A 19,480-nucleotide genomic window follows, 5' to 3' on the forward strand; every position below is an offset into this window, starting at 1 on the left:
CTTATGGGGCACTAAATACACCTGGCCTGTAAATATATCGGGTCAGCCATTAATATATCTGGGCAGCAGCTAGTACATATGTAAAGTCTATGTGAGGGAAACACTGAGGAGCTACAATTGAGTATATCACACCTGTTCTGTTCTTCAATTTTCCTTTCTCAACTTACATTTTGTCATTGGATCGAATATCTCAAGATAGATTACAACACAGGCCATCTACTGCTCAGAGTTTAAACACAAAATGAACCCCTTAACTATTCATCTAAAAAACGTTACAAATTCTTATCACAATACTCAACTGTATGAATGTTTTTTAACAGTCTTAGTTCTGTTGATGACATCGCATCAGGTATACAGCAGGTGTTCCTATTAGCAGAGTCTTTGTAAACCTGTAACAATTGCAGCATTCTGCAGTGTCACATCAGCCAGCTGTTGCGCGTGTGCGTGTGTACTCACTCTGTATCGATGCTCTTTGTGAACGCTGCCCAGGAAACACTGCATGCACAGAACACAGGTAGGGTCAGCTGCACACTCCCTAAACAAGAACACACACACATGCACACACATTGTGGTTAACCTGGTCTGTGTGTGTCTGTGTGTGTGTGTGTGTGTGTGTGTAGGTGTAGGTGTGTGCGTTACCTGCAGGAGTAGGTGGGCTCTCCCACCTTGAACACATGTCCACAAAGAGGTGATGGCAGGTTCTTCTCCTGGAGGAGAGCCAGGCCTGATGCCGGCTCCTCCCCCAACAGGAGCCACTCCAGAGGAGCCAAAAGGAGCAGCTGACAGGCCAGCTCCTCCCTTTGCTCCTCTCTCTGCTCCTCCCTGCTGCTGCTGCCCCGGCTCGGGCCCAGGCAAAGGATTCTGGGTACATATAAGGCCAGGTGATGGTAAACCTCCTGCTGCAGTTCAGGTGCCGCCAGCCATCGCTGTGAAGGAGGAGGATGAGGGGGGAAGAGAGAAGAGTACATGTATGACCAGATATCACAGTGTACAGAGCAATGCCTCCTACAGCTTATAGTTACAGAAGTAATCACAGTGCAACTATCCTCCAAATCAAAGATTCTATTGGATTTAAACTGTTACAGTGATATTTGGTGTGTTTGGTTCCCACTTGTGTTTAGTGTATGTTTCTTAATGCATGAGCTGAACTGTGAATAAGCAAAATCAACACACCTTTAATGTCAATATGAAAAATTTGACCTTTAAGAATTTTAACAGGATCATGTGAACTGTGATTTTCCTCACTTGGAGGAAAAAGAAATTCTGCATTGCTCTGCAATAACACTGCCAAATTGCTATATGCCCCTGTGCAGAGACCTCTCTTTGTCCCTGGGTTACTTGTCATCTACAGTTTCTAACGGTAAAAGTAAACACTCCACGGCACCTCTGCTCCGTAAACGGTCCGTTAATGTGGCCACAGCGTTAAACAGCACCAGGGCAAGGTTCCGCTAATAACAGGGACACGTTCACTGAAAAGCCGACTTGCGTAACTGCGCATCTGATCAATCATCCCACCGACATTATATACAATGGCTGCAGCTTCGTGTGCATGTTTAGAGACACACACACACACTCCGTCTGGCCTGTGGAAGAGATGCACTATGTGATATCAGATGGACTTTGCCTGTAGAGAAGTTATGGAAAATGTGTACGAAAACCAAAACGTTTGTGTTTGTCTTTTGTCCCAGAATTGATGGTTTTGCAAAATCCATGTCATGGCAGAACGTGACACCAGTGACGATGTGAAACTGGTATACCGCCCACCCCATTTAGTTGGTTATGCACTTTTGCCCTGTATTGTCGAACTCCTATCCTTTACTGTAGTACTCCTTTCAAATTGTACAGCAGAAGTGTGTGTGCAGTCAGTGATCAGCGGCAGGTTAATCAGCTCTCCGTCACAGTTAGTTAGTGTTACCTGCTGAGGCTCAGTGACACACTGACCTGAATACTTCCTGACCACACTGCTAACCCCAGGCTAACATCCAGCTAATACTGAGCTTACATTTAGCTAACACCAGAATAACATCAAACTAACCCTGCTACAGCATCAATCCCCAATTATTCATCCTGACACAGGGATTATAGATCTGATCAAAGGATGCCCTGCAACAGTGGTGTGTTAGCCACAATGCTAACCTGCTGAAATTAGCTTGAAGTAGTACAGAAGGTCAGTTAGTTGGTTATGACTGTAAACTGACTCTTTGGATGTTAGACTGTTTGTGGGATGAAAGACATGAACATTAATAAGACAATAAAGAATATGAAAGTGTTGCTGTAGGTTAGTGGTCATCTAATTAACCATCACAGTAAACCTTAAAGGAGAAATTCGCCCCTGGAAAATGCCACTGTCGGTCAAAGTTCTGTAACCGATAGAAGCACTAATATTTGAAATTGATGCCATAGCTGTGGAGAAAGTTGTACAAACAGCTTGTGGTTTCACCCATTCCACAGTGCTACAAATGGACAAATGGTAAATGGACTTTACTTATATAGCGCTTTTCTAGTCTTTGCAATCACTCAAAGCTGCTTTTACACTACATATCACATTCACCCATTCACACACACATTTATACACTGATGGCAGAGGCAGAGTTATCACATTCATATGCTATGCTACCGGGAGAAATTCGGGGTTCAGTGTCTTGCCCAAGGACACTTCGACATGTAGCCTGAGGGAGCTGGGGATCGAACCTCCGACCTTCTTATTGAAAGATGACCGACTCTACCACTGAGCCACAGCCCTACAACCCCTCCCTATGAAAGGAACAGCCCAGCGAGAGACACTGGAGTGAAATACTACCTTTTTCGCTGCAGGCAACGGCTCAGAGCGGCACAGAATCCAAAATACGACGAGAATATACAGGTGGCTTGTCTAAAAAAACTTTAGTCTACATTTCAAACCTGACAATCGATTTTGAATGAGACAAGAATCAGTTATAAATGTGGAATGTCTGGGAAGGGAAAACAGGAGAGCAGGCAGCGTTTCAAGGGACCTCACGGAACAAATGATAACATTTTACAGTATGTGGTGGTTATTAACTAAACACTGCAGACATCCGAGGCAGGCATCCTATATAAAGGAATTGTAGTTTAGCAAGCTCCCTGGACAACGTAAAACCAGGGCTACGTAAAACCAGGGCCCATTGGAGAAGCGTATAGCCTCAAAAGGCACAGTGCAAAATTGGATTTTTTTTCTACCATAATGGCATTAGCTCCCCATAATAGCATGATAGGACTGAGGTTGAAAATCAGCCAACTGGCCCTTTAAAGACATAAAGGAGTGTACTAGGAAGCAAGATCATCAGTACAATGAAAAAATGACAAAGGCACAGCAGCTACAATCAACTGTGGATTAGCCTACACTTTTATGCTGGGTTGTGAAAACAGCCAAGTCTGTTTTCCACTACTGGTTTTGCAGGTACAATGCAGATAACAATGTTTATTAGTCTATATATTTTAGACAGATTATATGAATACAATGTATCCTTCATTAAGAGCCAGTGCCAGACCTAAATGACCCGACTGTTGAAATCATGTGTATCCATATTTAAGTTTTAGAGTTATACAATTTGCAGTGTTACAAAAACGGCCTGAGCTGAGAGTGCATCGAGTAGCAAATAAATTAATTTACAAATGAACAACTTTCTGCAGCATTCCCCTCTTGCCCTATATTTAGCAGCAGAGTTTTCTGTAACAATAATAATAATAACAATAATTGTAATATTCATAATAATAATAATAATAATAATAATAATAATAATAAGCATTAAGCCTTGGTTCACAGTAAAAAAAAAAACACCTCATAACTACCTTCATTATAAGGGTTATCTATAACTGGGCTTTAGGTTTTGTCAAGCCAGCTTATGCAGAGAAAGCCAGAGTACATCAAACTTGCTTTGTAGTACACCCCTCTGAATGAGGAGAAAGAAGGTTTTGTTTTGTTTTAGAGACCAAATTTAACATCAATAATCAATTCCCCTTTAAACCTTTACATTAATATATTGAAGCAATGGACCATGATTTTACAACATGTCAGTAATGGAAGAGCCTGAATACAAATGTATTAACATCATTATTATGTTTGTTATTATTAGTCATCATCATCATCATCATCAGGTCAAATTAGGCTGAAACATGTCCCAATCTTGGCACCAACACACATGACAACATGTATGTTCATGTTGTAACAACCTGTATGTCTGTCATTCTGTGTCACACTCATGATTATCATTCAGTAATGCAGCAAGCAAACAGTAGCCTACAGCTGACCGTGTAACACCTGGTCTGTCACTGCATATCATCATATAATAGACATACAATACAATATACAGATATTGCCACATGCTCAATCAGCTGTGAATAGAGAATTGCTTGTCATAAATCCAGTACAAAGTCACACATTTCTTTAGGTGTGAAGTCATAGACTGTGCTATGGTCCAGGTGTTGAACCAGGTAAATGTCACTCTCCTGTTATTGTTTCTGAACTCTTCTGATTGTAGTTCAGGCTCCATGTTTAAACAAATATGTCAAATATGTAATGTAGTTTGTGATAATCGCTTGCAGTTTCGTGATATCTGAACCTGTGTCCCAGGATGTGAATGGTCGCAGAGGTTACCTTAACGCCAGTGTGGCGGTTGGTAAACTGCAAGACTGTTTACAGAGTTTATCATTTAAATACACGTTCAGGGACTCAGTTTTAAACGATACTAACAAGCAGACATGATTGAATAACATTGACAGTTGGTGTTGAAGCAGTGAGCTCGGGGCAACAGACAGCTGTTTCTAGCATTTCTAATCTCACATCCAGATGTTTTACATATCACTCAAAGCAGCGAAGCTAGCCTTAGCATTAGCTCCATGTAGCCGAGCTGGGCTGAAAAACAAGCCGAGCCGGAGGCAGATTTAACACTGAATGTGTCGTTCAGCAGGTGAAACAATTGAGTGTGACGCAGTGACAGTTAGTGTGAGGGTCAGCAGGGGTTACAGCTCGAGGAGCCGCTTACCGACGCGGTGTCTTTAGCGGAGAAATTCAGGAATTCAGAACATAAAGCGGACGGAAGATCTCTGTCGGACTGGGCCGCCGCCATTTTTCCTCCCTCTGCTCTGTGGCTCCTAGTAAAGAAGAACCCGGAGCCGGAAATCATCAACAGCTGAGGGGGCGGGGCCAGGTTGTTTACTTAAATTGCAAGTTCCGAAAGGTACAAAAGCATGGCAGCCTGTAAAAGAAAATCTATAGATAAACAATGAGTTATGATAACGTCAATATTTCTTTACTTATTTTATTAAGTTATTCAAAATTTGAACCTTTGATCACATGACTTTGGTATACCATCTCATCACTGTCTAAATAAATTATCTCTAAATTATTTCATCATAAGTCAGAGTTTGGTCTTAAGTGTATTTTCTTTGTTAATGACTTACATTTCTTCTCTTGTCTTGTCTTGTGCGAGTGGAACTCCATCAATCAATCAATCAATCAATCAAATTTTATATAATTTTATTTTAAAGCTTATCTCAAGACACTTCTACAAAAGGAGAAGGTCTAGGCCGTATTCTTTTTTAATCATTTAGAGAGAGACCCAACATGAATCCACCATGAGCAGTACTTAGCAACATTTGATAACAGTGGCAGAAAAACTCCCTTTTCACAGGCAGAAACCTTGAGCAGAACCACACTCATGTTGAACAGCCATCTGCCTTGCACTGTGCTTTGATACACTATTTAGCAACAGGATACTACAGTATAAGAAGAGTATAAGAAGCTTTAAAAACAACAAACATCCCCTTAGTAATTTTGTTGATTTATTGTTGCATTGTTTTTCATTTTCAACTCTGCCTTGTATGGCTGTGGCCCAGTGGTAGAGTCGGTCATCTTTCAATCGGAAGGTCGAAGGTTCGATCCCCAGCTCCGTCAGGCTACATGTCGAAGTGTCCTTGGGCAAGACACTGAACCCCAAATTGCTCCCGGTGGCATAGCCAACGGGTATGAATGTGATATCTGATTGACAGTTGGGCACTTTACGTAGCAGCCTCTGCCATCAGTGTGTGAATGGGTGAATGTGATATGTAGTGTAAAAGCAGCTTTGAGTGGTCGCAAAGACTAGAAAAGCGCTATATAAGTACAGTCCATTTACCATTTACCATTTATGGCGACCTTGAGTGTTTTGAAAGGCGGCTATAAACAAAATGTATTATTATTATTATTATTAGTGGTAGTATAAAATTAGTATATATTATATATAAGTATATTATTAGTAGTATTCTGCAGTTTAATCCATTTTCTTGTCAGACATGTATGTTAAAATTAGTTTATTTCTGCCATGTGAGAGAACTGCATCAATTTGTATTGATTCACACTTTCACTTTTCACTTTTCTTAAGTCCACAGAGGACTGCTGTCTTCTTCTGGTCTGGTCCTGACAGATCAGTCAGGTTTTATCTCCCCTCAGACTTAGATCTGTTAACTTGATTCAGACCTGGTCTGAACCAGCTGCTGGACCAGAGTCCGGAGCTGCTTCAGCTCTGCTTGGATAGCCTGAAGCTCCTGGTTGTGTAGGTTCTGGATTTGAGGCTCCTGGTTATGCAGGTTCTGGTCCTGAAGCTCCTGGTTGTGCATGTTCTGGTCCTGAAGCTCCTGATTGCACAGGTTCTGGCCCTGAAGACCCTGTTTGTGCAGGTTCTGGTCACACAGCTCCTGATTTTGCAGGTTTTTTTCCTGGTTTTGATCTTTCTGGACTCTAATAGAAAGAAGAATAGATGTTGCTGCTGGTTTAGCAATTATAACTGTTACATCTTTTTTTAATAATCTCAACCTACAAGTATTTTGTGTTTTCTACAAGTACCACCCCTTTGTAGTTAAAAGTACTTGCCTGAATGTACTTGGTTCATGACTTATTTAGTGACATTATTCCCTGTCTAGTATATTGTCATATATATACATATTTTGTATATCATCAGATTATGTTTACAGATTTCCATCAGAAGGTAATATGACTGATAAATGTGAAAAGTTTTGTGTTCTCCCTGCGCAGGTGGGGTCATACAGTTATCTCATAGCACTAACAACACTGGGAGTAAACTGTGTTTTGGCTGTGAGCTAAGAGTGAACTGTGTTGTACTGTCTATGAAATGTGATTAAAATGTTTCATTGGCTCTGAGCTCTGATAAAACTGTGTTCTGATTAGCTGTAAGTAGAGTAAAACACGTTTATTTGACTGATGCGTTTTGGTTCTAAAGTTGTTCATCACACAATCAGTCGATTGATGTCTCATTGATTCATACCCAGGGCCTCCTTCTGGGTCCATGTCTCTCTGCAGGACCAAAAACTGATCCAGAGTCTTCTGCAGGGAACACACGCACGCACACACACACACACACACACAGACACACACAAACACACACACACAAACACACGCACACACACACACACACACACACACACACACACACACACACACACACACACACACTTTATTTCCAGAACTTCACTTTAAATAAAAACTGAGTTTTTGTCTTCACACACTTTAATCTCTGCAGTGATGCGGCCCATCTCATCATGGTAATGGGAGTTTGTTGTAATATCATCGTCATAGGCTTCGGCCAGTGGTGCACAGTGGTTGGAGATATACTGGTTGTCATAGAAACGACGTAGGAAGGGCATGGACTCCTCCACCTGCAGAATGACGGTGGCTTGCTGCATCACAGCATTCGCCTGAGAGTTATCATGCACCCTACATATATGTTTACATTCGAATGTATACACAATATATGTACAAACACACACACACACACACACACGCACACACACACCCACACACACACACACACACACACACTCACACACACACACACACACACACACACACACACACACACACACACCCACACACACACACACACACATACAAAATTAAATTGAATACATTTTCTGTAGTACTAACTGAATACATGTTAATTACAAAGATGCAATACATATACTGTACTGATTGTGCTACTGTAACTGTGTGGCTTTGTTCTGTGGAATTACTAACATTCTTGCTTTAGGCTCGACATACCTCTCTTACCGATAAATCTTGCTCGCTCCATAGTGTATCCCTCAAAAGTAACTTTTATGTAGCTAACTGACAAAGCCTATGTTAGCATGCTAATATCTGCCGTTAAGAGTAAAAACGGTAATATGGAATATGGTGGACATGTCTGACCTAAATATTTGATAAATACTGGTAATAATGACGTCAGTCTGGAAGAATTAAAGTTACATCTCACTAAATAAAAACAACAGACTTGTTTTTTTCCATGTATTGAGACAGAAATGGAAAAATATCTATTACAAAGAATTTTTAAAAAAGTTTTTACCCTCTGGATTTAATAAGTCACTGTTTTCTTATTTGTATCTTACCATTGTATTCATTGTTGTTAGTGTTGAACAGCTACTGACTACATTTGTTTTACTGTTAGGAGTGTTAAGCTGGCTGCTGACATACTTGGGACACCTTACAGACCTAAACACTTTTGTACACCTTTGATGACACATCATTTAACAGGAAGCATCCACAGCTCTAACCATCACATCAGGAGAAATATGATACAACAGAACTCTTATTGTGAAGGGTTACAGCAGGAAAAGCATCAGCTACAATATGAACAAATTCTGCACACCAATTAGTTAACTACCCAATCCCATAAAAGTGCTGCTGTTTAATATATAGTTATGTCATTGGTTCTACTTTGTGTCAAAGACAGTGTGAAAATAGTGATGTTTTACGCTGCTCAGCTACAGTATGAGAAGGGACAGGTGTTTGAAGACAGTGTGACCTCTGACCTCTGGAAGGTGTCAGTCAGCAGGGCGATCAGCAGGTTCACACATAGGATGGAGGAAGCAGCCAAAAATGTCCCACACAGCAGAGGAGCCATGACGTTGTCCACAGTAGCCATGGCAGTGTACTCGTACTCATCCACCAGAGTGATACGGTACAGACTGAACAGCAGGCCTGATACATACTGCATGCTGGGAACTGATGAGGAGCCTAGAAGGGGAAGGCGGCGATTGACAGAAATCTAAACAGCTACACTGTAAATGGTTGAGGTCTTTTTTCACGTATAAACATTTCATGGTCACAGCTCCTCAAATTTACCTTAAATGATTTGATTAATTTCAGCGTATTTGTAATTATTCACAGGTTTGGATTGTTGGTTGGGTAAAAGAAGCATGGTGAATGTGGAACTTTGTACAAACCAAACAGCTTATCAATTAATGGAGAAAATAATAATAATGTGTGTAGATATTTTGCTACTGTAGCAATATTTTACACAATTTGTGTAATTCTGTGTTTAAGTGTATTTATGTGTGTATTTGCATTTATATGTATGTATTCATGTGTGTATCAAGGTATCAAGGTATTTATAAATGTATATATGTATTTAAGTGTGTTTATGTGTGTGGCTGGTTTATCTGTAATGTTTATGCTGTATGTTTTTCTTCCTGTGTCTTGTTCAGCCCTCTGTAATCTCTCATTTAATACGTATGTAAATTCCCTTTAATATCATTATTTCAAGGATTTATTGGCTAATAGTATCAGTATCATGAACCCTTCAAGAACCAATCAAGCCAACTACAGAAAGTAAACAGGAAATCACACACACACACTGACCTCCAAATATAATCCAGAAGCTGCAGGCGTAGGGAATAAAGATCTCAGCGTACAGGAAAAGGAAACACATCACATCCCCGACGATGTTCCCCAACATGACAATGAATGGACCCATTAACCTGCACACACACACACACACACACACACACACACACACACACACAGTAAACAGTAAGACACAGACAGTAAGACAATTTGGGTGCTTTCTATTACACTTAGGTGTTTATTCTCTATTTACATGCCATTAGATAAAAGACACACACACTAAATGTTTCCTTGCTCCAAGCCCCTCCATAAGACTCCCCTTTCCTCTTTCCTCGGCTCCTTGAGGTGCATTTAAGGAATTGGACGACGATTTCCGTTTCATCGGAGGAGAGAGGATGCGAGGAAGCACAAATAAGCATAATGAAAAGCACCCTATGACATCAGGATAATCTTATTCTGTTGAAGAAATTGTACAAAAAACACAATTCTTGATATGTACAGAGAGGAGGAAAGGTTTTGATAGCAGTTTTCTTTGCTATCGACACTGGTGGTATATTTGGGTTTTAAAGACAACTAAAATTGTCCATAAAGGTTAACATTACAGTTAGGGGCAGAAATTAATACGTTTATGCTTTATACTACTTGAACAAGTATGCCTATATGCCTTTTGTTTGATTTAGCAGTTTTTTTTTGTTTAGTTAATAATCTATTTTATCTTATTAACATGTTAGAAGTACGGATACCTATTACTCAATCAATCAATCAATCAATCAATCACTGAAGGAGTCTACCAGGCTCTTGTCCAGGGGCCCCGAGGAGTCATAGAATTTAATTAAAGCCCTGATCCTGATCACAGTGTGATAAGCTTGATTAACTGTATGAAATAGGTTTAAAAGAGGAGTCCCCAAAACAATGAGACCTCCCTGCAGTAGAGACGATCTTTGTTTGGACACATGGCCACCCTGGGCTGTTTTGTTGTTATGGCAACTGTAAGGTGGGGGCCTGGGCTGTAACCTGACCACCGATATGTAGATCATTATCCCATAGACAACAAAGTACCACGGTAAAATGATCACGTTTAAACAACAGATTGTAACCGTCAAACTAAACAGGTGTCTGTTTACCTGAAGGCTCTGACGTGCTTCATCAGTCGCAGCCACAGGAATATGATGGTGACAGAGAAAAGACGCAGACTGAGTGTATGAAGAGCGACCGACGGATGAATCACGTCCACCATGTGGATGCTGAACGACACCGTAAGCAGTGAGTACACCAGCCAATCAAACACGTTCCTGATGAGACACACACACACACACACACACACACACACACAAATTTGACCTCTATGTAATTTCATTATGGAGTCATGGCAGTGCCATAAAAAAAAATCTAAAATGGTAAAAGAATGACTAGAATAAATAAAGATAAAATTAATACATAAATATAAATGAATAATTTCTCTCAATCTTCATTTCTGACGTATTTATCAGTCTATACCAGTATATTAAAAAATATTTTTGGATTTCATTTATGCAAATTGATTTGCTGATTTTTTCGCTATATTAAAAAAATATATTTTTGTTTCTTTCTATAATATATCATTAAAAGCATTACAAGAAACACCCACCCAACTTGGCCCTTGGAATAGATAAAACAATAGGGGGGAAAAAGTGAAAAAGGGATAAGCATATATATGACATTTTATAACATTAAATGTTATGAAAAAAATGTAATACTAACTCTTCTGTATTTAGCATTTGTCTTTACATTTCCACATTTATATTTTCTTTTATTTACTCGTCTTTATATTTCTTCAATTATCTTCTTATACTTTTAAAGATTTATACTTTTCTATCACACTTAATACTTGAGTGTTTTTGTGTTAAATATGAGCTGTTGTTGTCATTAAATTATGACTTGTAATATTATATACTTTTTCCTCATAAAACTGCAAACACTTTGTCACATTGCCTGGCCAGTTAAGTTCCCTTTTGTTACCGTTATGTTTTGTCTTGTGTTTTATTTTTGTTTGTGATTACCTGCTCCACCCTAATGTGTTTAACCTGTGTCTAATGGTTTCCACTCTCCTAGAGTCTCTGTGTTCCCCTCCTTTTGTGCCAGCTTGTCTTGATTGGTTTCATCATTCCCTCTTGTTCCTCGTAAGCTTTGATCTGACCTCTCTGTGTTTTTTGACTCTGCCTCTGCCTTTTCATTTGGATACCCCTTCCTGACTGACTGACCTACTGTGTACCGAAACCTGATTGTGATTAAACAGACTTTGTTTTATACATTTTTGAGTTTTTATCCAAGACCTGGCCTCTGGTTTAGCTTTGACACACTTTTGTCTGCGTGTGTGTATACGTGTGTGCGTGTGTGTGTGTGTGTGTGTGTGTGTGTGTGTGTGTGTGTGTGTGTGTGTGTGTGTGTGTGTGTGTGTGTGTGTGTGTGTGTGTGTGTGCGTGTGTGTGTGTGTGTGTGTGTGTTACCACATGTCCTGGCGGTAGTTTCCTCTCGCTTTGTGAATTTGATCATTCTGATCTGAGAGGAAAACTCTCTCCTGCACACACAGACACATACACACATTAAATCAGAGGTTCCAACAATATACCCCCCCCCCCCCTTCCTCCTGTTTTGAGCCTTTACGCTAAGATAGCTGTGTCCCCCTATTTTCAGTCTGTATTTTTATCATTCTTCTACCTGAGGCCACATAGGATGTGAGCAGCGCAGGTCGTCATGGAGACGACGCTCTGCCCACTGCCGCCAGAGGCGGATCTTCTTTCTGGAACGCAAGATGTCCTGCACCTCCCTCAACACCTCCTCCAGAGTCAATAGGAGTGCCAGGACCACGGAGAGGACACGCCACCAGTCCTGAGACAGGCAAATTAACAGAAGACAGTAGAGACAGTTAAAAAGACGGACAGACAGGTGGAGACAGAAAGACAGACAGAAAGGAACGTCACCTTGGGGAGGGTGTAGCGATCAGGTGATTCACTGTGGACAGACACAGAGATGGCCACTGTCGTCCAGGAGACATTGAACATGATGTTGAGGATGAGTAGAAGCCAAGCCCCCAGTCTGGCTCGAACAGACAGATAGGTGGAGAGACGGACAGACGAACAGTTAGGACAGGGACCAGTAACCTTAGAGTATTCTTAGTGAAGATGTACAGTGAATTAAACTGGTCACATTGGAATGTACCTGCCGTATAGTTTCCATTTGATCTGTATCAGTTTGAGAAAGACTGGATTCATGATGAGGTCTAGCTTTGCCTGCTGCACCACCACCTCCAGCTGACAGCAGGAACCAAACAGATAAACACAGAGCAGTTAACTGTATACTGTTCACTGTTTACAATACACTGTTCACTGCACACAATACATGGTTCCAAGCAAACTATTCTCTGCGCACTGTACACTCTTCAATGCAATCTATACACTGGTCACTACAAACTGTTCACTGCACCCTCACCTTTTTACTGTTAACAGCACACTGTTAACCATACACTGCTCACTACACCCTACAATGTTCCATGCACACTGTTGTTAGTACACTCTGTACTGTTTACTGCCCACTTTACACTGTTCACCATACACTTTTCACACACACTATTTACTGAACACTGTAGTTTGAACCCTGCACACTGTGACTGCACACTGTAAGCTGAAAACTGTTCAATACAACACAGTGTAGTTAATCGGGCCCAGTTCTGCTAACTTCACACTGAATTGAACTAAAGTAAAATTGAGAAACTTACTGGAGATGTTGGCTCACTGACGACCGCTTCTACAAAACACAACAAGATGGTCAGTAGAAGTAACAGTACATAGGTAGCACCAAAATGCTATCTATATTTTCACAGGGGGTTATAACACTGAAAATAGAATGAGGGCTGTGTGAGGTCAGAGAAGGACCAGTGGGGAGAGAGTGGAAGTCCGGTAAAGGACCAATGAAAGACCACAGGAGGTACAGGGGAGTCAGTCAAAGACCAGTGAAAAAAATCCATTAGTAGCAGTGTTACCCTGTAGGGGAGTCTTAGGTAAGTGTGGTTCTGGTTCCAGCAGGTTCAGGTAGTAGAACTGCTGTCTGGTCAATCTGTCCGTCACATGGAACTGACTGAGCGCCAGCATGGCCTAAACACAACATACAACACCATTAAGCAACATCAGGAGCTGAGCGCACCAGCTGAGCTACGCCTGGGTGTATTGTTGTTGGACCAAGACCTGTAAGTCACAACAAGTTATGCACTGTGCAACATTTGGACTGAAGCCCGATTTGTGTTGCACCCAATGTATCTTTTATGCCCTGGATGGAGCAGGTATAAGTTTAGAAAGTCAGACTTATATTTAAGGTTTTACAAATGGTAAAAGTATCAGTCAATAACTAAAAAGAAAAACTCAATGGCAGCATGTCTTGTTTACATGATGATTAATGAATGGGACATTACCACCGGGCTCATCCGACCAATCAGAGCAGTTATGCAGAGCTGTCCATCAGAGTCTATCATCCCAGCCTCTGCCCCAAGCTCCAACAGAACCCGAGCTGCTTCATTGCGCTCTAAAAAGACATACAACCAGTACTGATCCAGTCAAGCAAGTAGTGTGTCAGGAGCAATGTCTGTAGTGGTGATGTCAGTTGCGATGTCTGTCGTGGTGTCAGTGATGCTGTAAGTGGTGATGTCAGGGGTAATGGTAGTAGTGGTGATTTCAGTGATAATGTCATTTGTGATGTCTGTAGTGGTGATATCAGGGGTGATGTCAGAAGTACCCAGGTTGGCCGCTAGCTGCAGTGGTGTCCTGTGTTTGTAGTCGATGCAGCTGATGGAGGCTCCGGCCTGCAGCAGCAGTCTGATGGAACCTGCAGCATCGTTCTTGGCAGCGTAGTGAAGAGGAGTCTGTTGGTCCAGAAAAGTCAGAGCCTCTGGATCAGCTGAGGACCGCACACACACACGTACACACGCACACACATGCACACGCAGACGCGCACACACACACACACACACACACTCACACACACACACACACACACACACACACACACACACACACACACACACACACACGCACGCACGCACGCACGCACGCACACACACACACGCACACACACACACACACACACACACACACGCACACCTTTTGATCAGGCTCCAGAGATCTGATCTGATCTAATCTGATCGTACATTCAACAACCAGAGTTTCAATAAGTCGTTGTCAAAAGTTCAATATCATAACCTCATAAGAGAGTTAGTTGATTGCTTTCAGATTTAGATGATTTGCTATCATTGTTTGTATTAAAATGTTTCTGTCAGCAGCAGACCTTTGTTTAGAGACATAATTCAGTTGTGCGAAAACCCATGGTTAGAATGAACACAATCTGTCGTGGACAGATTTTGCAAGTTGGACCCTAGGCGCCAGAATGTATAAGAGCCCCCCATCCTATATAAAATAGAAACACCCCCAGAATGAGAGACATGCAAAAGGTGCAGCTGCATTGTTTTGGGCCATTTTGTGTCTCTTTGTGTCTATAGGCTGTCCTAAGTTTTAAGGTGGCCACTGGTCAGAGCCCAGTTTAACTGTCAATATCCCATCCATGACTACAGTACCCATTAGTCTCAGCAGCTGTAGACTGACCCTTGGTCTGAGTGTTGCTTTAACACACTGCCTACACTGACCTTTCCGGTCCAGCAGAAACTGAACCATGTCCTGGTAGTCCAGCGCCGAGGCCACATGAAGTGCCGTGACTCCAAATTGATCTGGTCGGAGGAGGTCTGAACCCCGGTCTAAAAAGAACCGCATCACATCCACACTCCATGCCCTGGAGATCTGAACCCAGGGCATGGAATTAAAATAAGAAAATTACACCAATTCTTAACAGTGTTTTTATCTAATTGTCCCACAAGAAATATTCAAATTAATCTTGACCTCGTGCAGGATGCTTTGTCCATATCTGTCTGAGCTGTTTGGATCGGCCCCGTCAGAGATCACCTCGTCCAGAAACTGAAGATCCACCTGCACCAAATGCAAAAACATGTCAAACAGCATTCATACCCTCCTTTCTTCACCACACCAATTTTAAATTCATCCAAACTGTGGTCTAACTGACAAGCCCCCTAGGGTCTGATTAAAGCTACGAGGAACATTTTGTGGCAATCTTGGGGACCCCTGTGAAAAAGCGATACGATTTAATTCTTTGCTGATCTTGGCCTTACAAGCATAAGTAGTTTTCTTGATTGAAAAATCTTTTAACAGTCAAACCCATCACTCACTGTGGAAAATATAAATAAAGTCTGTTTCAGCAGTGTGCCGTTTATAGCCTCATCTGACACCTAACCGAACCTATGGCAGCGGTTAGAGGCATTAAAAATAACTTAAGAAATAGTGAATCTTCCCGCTCATGGTCTCATTTGCAGTAATTATCAGTTTGTTCTCTTTGTCTGTTTCATAAGCAGTTAAAAACTCCTCACAGGAGCTTTGATAAAACAGTGCGTAGAATCCCTACTAAAAGCTTACATATGCATAGAACAGAGAAATGGTGTGCTGCAAAAATAAATGTATGCATATTAATGAGCCAGCTGATGAATGTTTCTTTAGGTGTAAAGATCTATTGATCACCAGGCTCAGTATGTATTTTTCAACTTAAAAGGTGCTTATGGAATACGGCTCACTTCGGGCAAGCATACATGGTTACTTTGAATGATGTAGATCTGTCATTAACTTTTGATATTAAGTAAACTTAAATGTGTTAGAGGCATCAATAAAAAAACTTGCTTTAATTCACCACCTCACCATCTGCATTGCCAATTTCCCCCTGCCTGTCAGTGTTACCTGCTCTGTATTACCTGAACTGTGTTACCTGGTTGGTTATTACACATATGTATTACCTGGTGTCACAGTCTCTCCTCTGTGACACCTGCCTGTTTGTTTTTTTGTTCATTATCCTTTTAGTGAGGAGTACTTGGTGTGTTTGAATTCCCCCCCCCCCCCCCCCCTGCCCCCTGTCTCTTTTACACTCTGCACACCTGCCCTGGATCTGCCATTGACACACCTGTCTACCTTCAACAAATCACCACCTACTACAAGAACTTGGATCGTTTGTGCCATACACAGTTTGCCTTTCGTCCATCTCTAGTCTAGTCATTGCCTGCCTGATTTGCCTTCCTCTTTGTTTGTCTGCCTGTCACCTTGACTTCACCAAGCCCGCCTGTCAGCTCACTTCCTCCCAGATTATTCCACCAATCCTCAGCCCAGGACTCCCACCAGCCACCTCTTGGATAACTGCCCCACTTCCCTGCTCAAACTCCAGCCAGCTCCCTTTGCTACCTCCCTGCCAGCCCTTCTTAATAAAGCACTGTTATTTAACACCCTAACTGTTCATCTGCATCTGGGTTTAGCCTAAACTTCTGACACCTGGTCTGTGATTTCAGGTCTGTGTAGCCAAGTCTGTGTTACCTGGTCTGTGTCCTGGTTGGTACCAGCCAGCTGTCTGAAGTGATTCAGTAGTTTTTTATTGAGTTGCTGGTTTTTACTAGTCGTGTCGGTTTCGTCCATCTGCTCTTCATCACCTTCATCATCCTCAGCCAGACCTTTGTACCTTGTCTCCATCTGAATGCCTGAATTCAAATCACATCATTAAAGAAATTCAGATCAGAAAAAAACACCTGGACTCAGAGCCTTTGTGTCTCACCTTTCAGTTTTCTGATTTTCTGTTTCCAGCGGCTGCAGGAGTACGAGGCCCACCAAGCAACAGCTTTTACTGCTCCTGACATAGTGGACCCCGACCCTTGGCCCGGAGGACTCTCTGAGACCTGAGGACCACCTGAGACCTGAGTACATCCTGAGATCTGAGGACAGTAGTAGGACCAGCAAAACAAGTGTTAGTGTAACAGTTTGATGTGTATAAAGAGTTTTCCAGGTTACATGATGTTTTTTGATCTGTTGGTGTTTGTATTTGGAACATTAAAATATCTGTTACATAAAGCGTTAGTGTTTGCTTTATTCTGCTGGATGAGCCAGATGGGTGGAGTTTAATGCTTTTGTTTAAACTTTTCATTTATTTCTTATGTTTTTAAATGTCTTTCTGTCTTTCAATCTTTTGGTCAAAAAAACTCTCTAAAAGAAAAGTCTATCATCTTTTATTAAGAAAACATTTTCTGAAGCTCAGTGATGAGCTCCTCCTTAAACTCCCAACAGACTGAATCAAAAACACTCATACTGCAGGTGGACCTGACACTGTTTCTAGCACAGTCTCACCTGGGCTGTGTTGGTGCTTCCTGTCATTTCGAGCTCCAGTCCAGGATTCTGCAGACTTGTTAGACCAGCCCTTATCCCCCTCTTCATCCTGTTTTTTTTTAAATCCTCAGTCCAGCTGCTCAGGTCTCCAGACCTCCACACTGTTGAACTAGCCTGACCTCCAGGAAGCAGCCTGACCTCCTGAAACTTTACGAAACCTGTTTGTCCTCTGAAAACCAGCCAGACCTTTGGAAACCTTTAAAACTATCTCCAGATTGTGTCCAGTCTAGTCTCTGATCTGGATCTGTCTTCACCTGGTGGTTCTGAAAGACTGAGCTGATCTGGAGCTGTCTAAGTCTTAACCTCATGGTTTTTGTTCTAGGTGATCAAAACAAACCCATAAAGTCAGCTGATGTTATCAGCCTTTATGGTTTGTCTTATCATAGGGTGGAAAGGGTCCAGGTCTAGGTCCAGCTCTAAATAAAATAGTCAGCTTTTCAAGAATCAGAATGTAAACAAATAACTGAAATCAAGACAATGATTTCTTAACAACACGTTTTTTAATAAGACAGACACACCCCTTCAGTTGGAAAACTGAAGTTTATATTTTTGAACTAACAAGCTCCACCTAATGGGACACTTCTTACTCACCACAGGGACTCGCTGAGATGATAAGATCATTTAAAGGTATATAAATATGATATGATATAATAATTACTGATGGACTAATATTGCAGTTGGTGGGATGAAGCTCATTTTAAGAGAGAAAAAAACAATTCAAGGAATTCTATAACTGATGAGTTAGAATTAAAGAGAAAGTAGATTTGAGCTTAAGCATATACTGTTGTAGTCTTCTGACCGAACCTGATCTAATATGTTAATACATTTTGTTTTTTTCTTAATGTCACTAATGTTGTTTAATTTCTTTTAAATGCTCTTAATGTTCTGAATGCTCTGTTTTTAACTGTGTAAAGCACTTTGAGTTGCTCTGAATGGTGCTCTATAAATAAACTTGCCTTGCCTTTAAGGACTTTATATGCTGCTGAGTAGTTTAATCTTTAATAATACATCTTTATTTATCGTCTGATTTTATTCTGCGATAATAATCTGAATCTGTAAAGTAACTGAAGCCGTCAGATAAACATAGTGCATAAGTAATCTGCCCATATTGATGATTAACAATCATGGAGTGGCTGTGGCTCAGTGGTAGAGCGGGTCATCTTCTAAGCCATTTAATCCCAGGCCTGGGATTGTCAATCTGTGAATGACTAGCTAGTTCCTGATGGATGGTTTGGCAGTTTGCATAGAATGCTCTGCCATCAGTGTATAAATGTGTGTGTGTGAAAGGGTGAATGTGACATGTAGTGTACAAGGTGTACAAGATCAACATTAAACAGACTTGTCAAAACAGACTTGTCAGAGCTCCTGGTGTACAAATTGTTTCTACATTTGTTTGAGAATTTCTCTCCTGCTGTTACTGAAATGTATACACACAGAGATTCCATGAAAAGATTATTTGATCCCTATGATTTAATATTTGAATATGAGCTAAATGAATAAAAATGTTTGCTGTAAATAAATAAATGAATAAATAAATATAATAGGGTTAACAGACCTCTGA

At 41.1% G+C, this 19,480-nt stretch overlaps 3 protein-coding genes across 5 annotated transcripts in view; all 3 read right to left on the reverse strand.

Annotated features, from left to right (window-relative positions):
* The window catches only part of ubr2 (ubiquitin protein ligase E3 component n-recognin 2), a 43,526-nt gene extending 38,439 nt beyond the window's left edge, over positions 1-5,087 (reverse strand). For all 3 annotated transcript variants that reach the window (XM_069658198.1, XM_069658200.1, XM_069658199.1), the window contains exons 1-3: positions 5,004-5,087; positions 640-926; positions 457-535 (exon numbers count right to left, since the gene is read on the reverse strand). In XM_069658198.1, coding sequence (XP_069514299.1) covers positions 457-535; positions 640-926; positions 5,004-5,087 — 450 coding nt within the window. The remainder of the gene's footprint in view (positions 1-456; positions 536-639; positions 927-5,003) is intronic.
* A 1,133-nt stretch (positions 5,088-6,220) lies between these two features.
* Positions 6,221-7,330, reverse strand: LOC138588171 (involucrin-like). The gene is made up of 2 exons (XM_069658077.1): positions 7,281-7,330; positions 6,221-6,736 (listed from the first exon to the last, which is right to left on the reverse strand). Exons 1-2 carry the CDS (start codon positions 7,301-7,303, stop codon positions 6,460-6,462), a joined length of 300 nt encoding a protein of 99 aa, XP_069514178.1. The 5' UTR covers positions 7,304-7,330; the 3' UTR covers positions 6,221-6,459.
* Positions 7,331-7,488: 158 nt separating this feature from the next.
* LOC138588883 (transient receptor potential cation channel subfamily A member 1) lies at positions 7,489-17,907 on the reverse strand. The gene is made up of 17 exons (XM_069659133.1): positions 17,881-17,907; positions 17,315-17,471; positions 17,080-17,240; positions 15,553-15,639; positions 15,297-15,453; positions 14,399-14,560; positions 14,079-14,188; positions 13,653-13,764; positions 13,389-13,417; positions 12,833-12,924; positions 12,595-12,709; positions 12,332-12,502; positions 12,121-12,191; positions 10,759-10,926; positions 9,644-9,768; positions 8,821-9,013; positions 7,489-7,729 (listed from the first exon to the last, which is right to left on the reverse strand). Exons 1-17 carry the CDS (start codon positions 17,905-17,907, stop codon positions 7,489-7,491), a joined length of 2,178 nt encoding a protein of 725 aa, XP_069515234.1.
* Between the last annotated feature and the right edge of the window lie 1,573 nt (positions 17,908-19,480).

This window comes from Semicossyphus pulcher, unplaced genomic scaffold, assembly GCF_022749685.1.
Source record: "Semicossyphus pulcher isolate SPU_LCO1_2020_fin unplaced genomic scaffold, fSemPul1.0.p SCAF_12, whole genome shotgun sequence".
NCBI classification, from domain to species: Eukaryota; Metazoa; Chordata; class Actinopteri; order Labriformes; family Labridae; genus Semicossyphus; species Semicossyphus pulcher.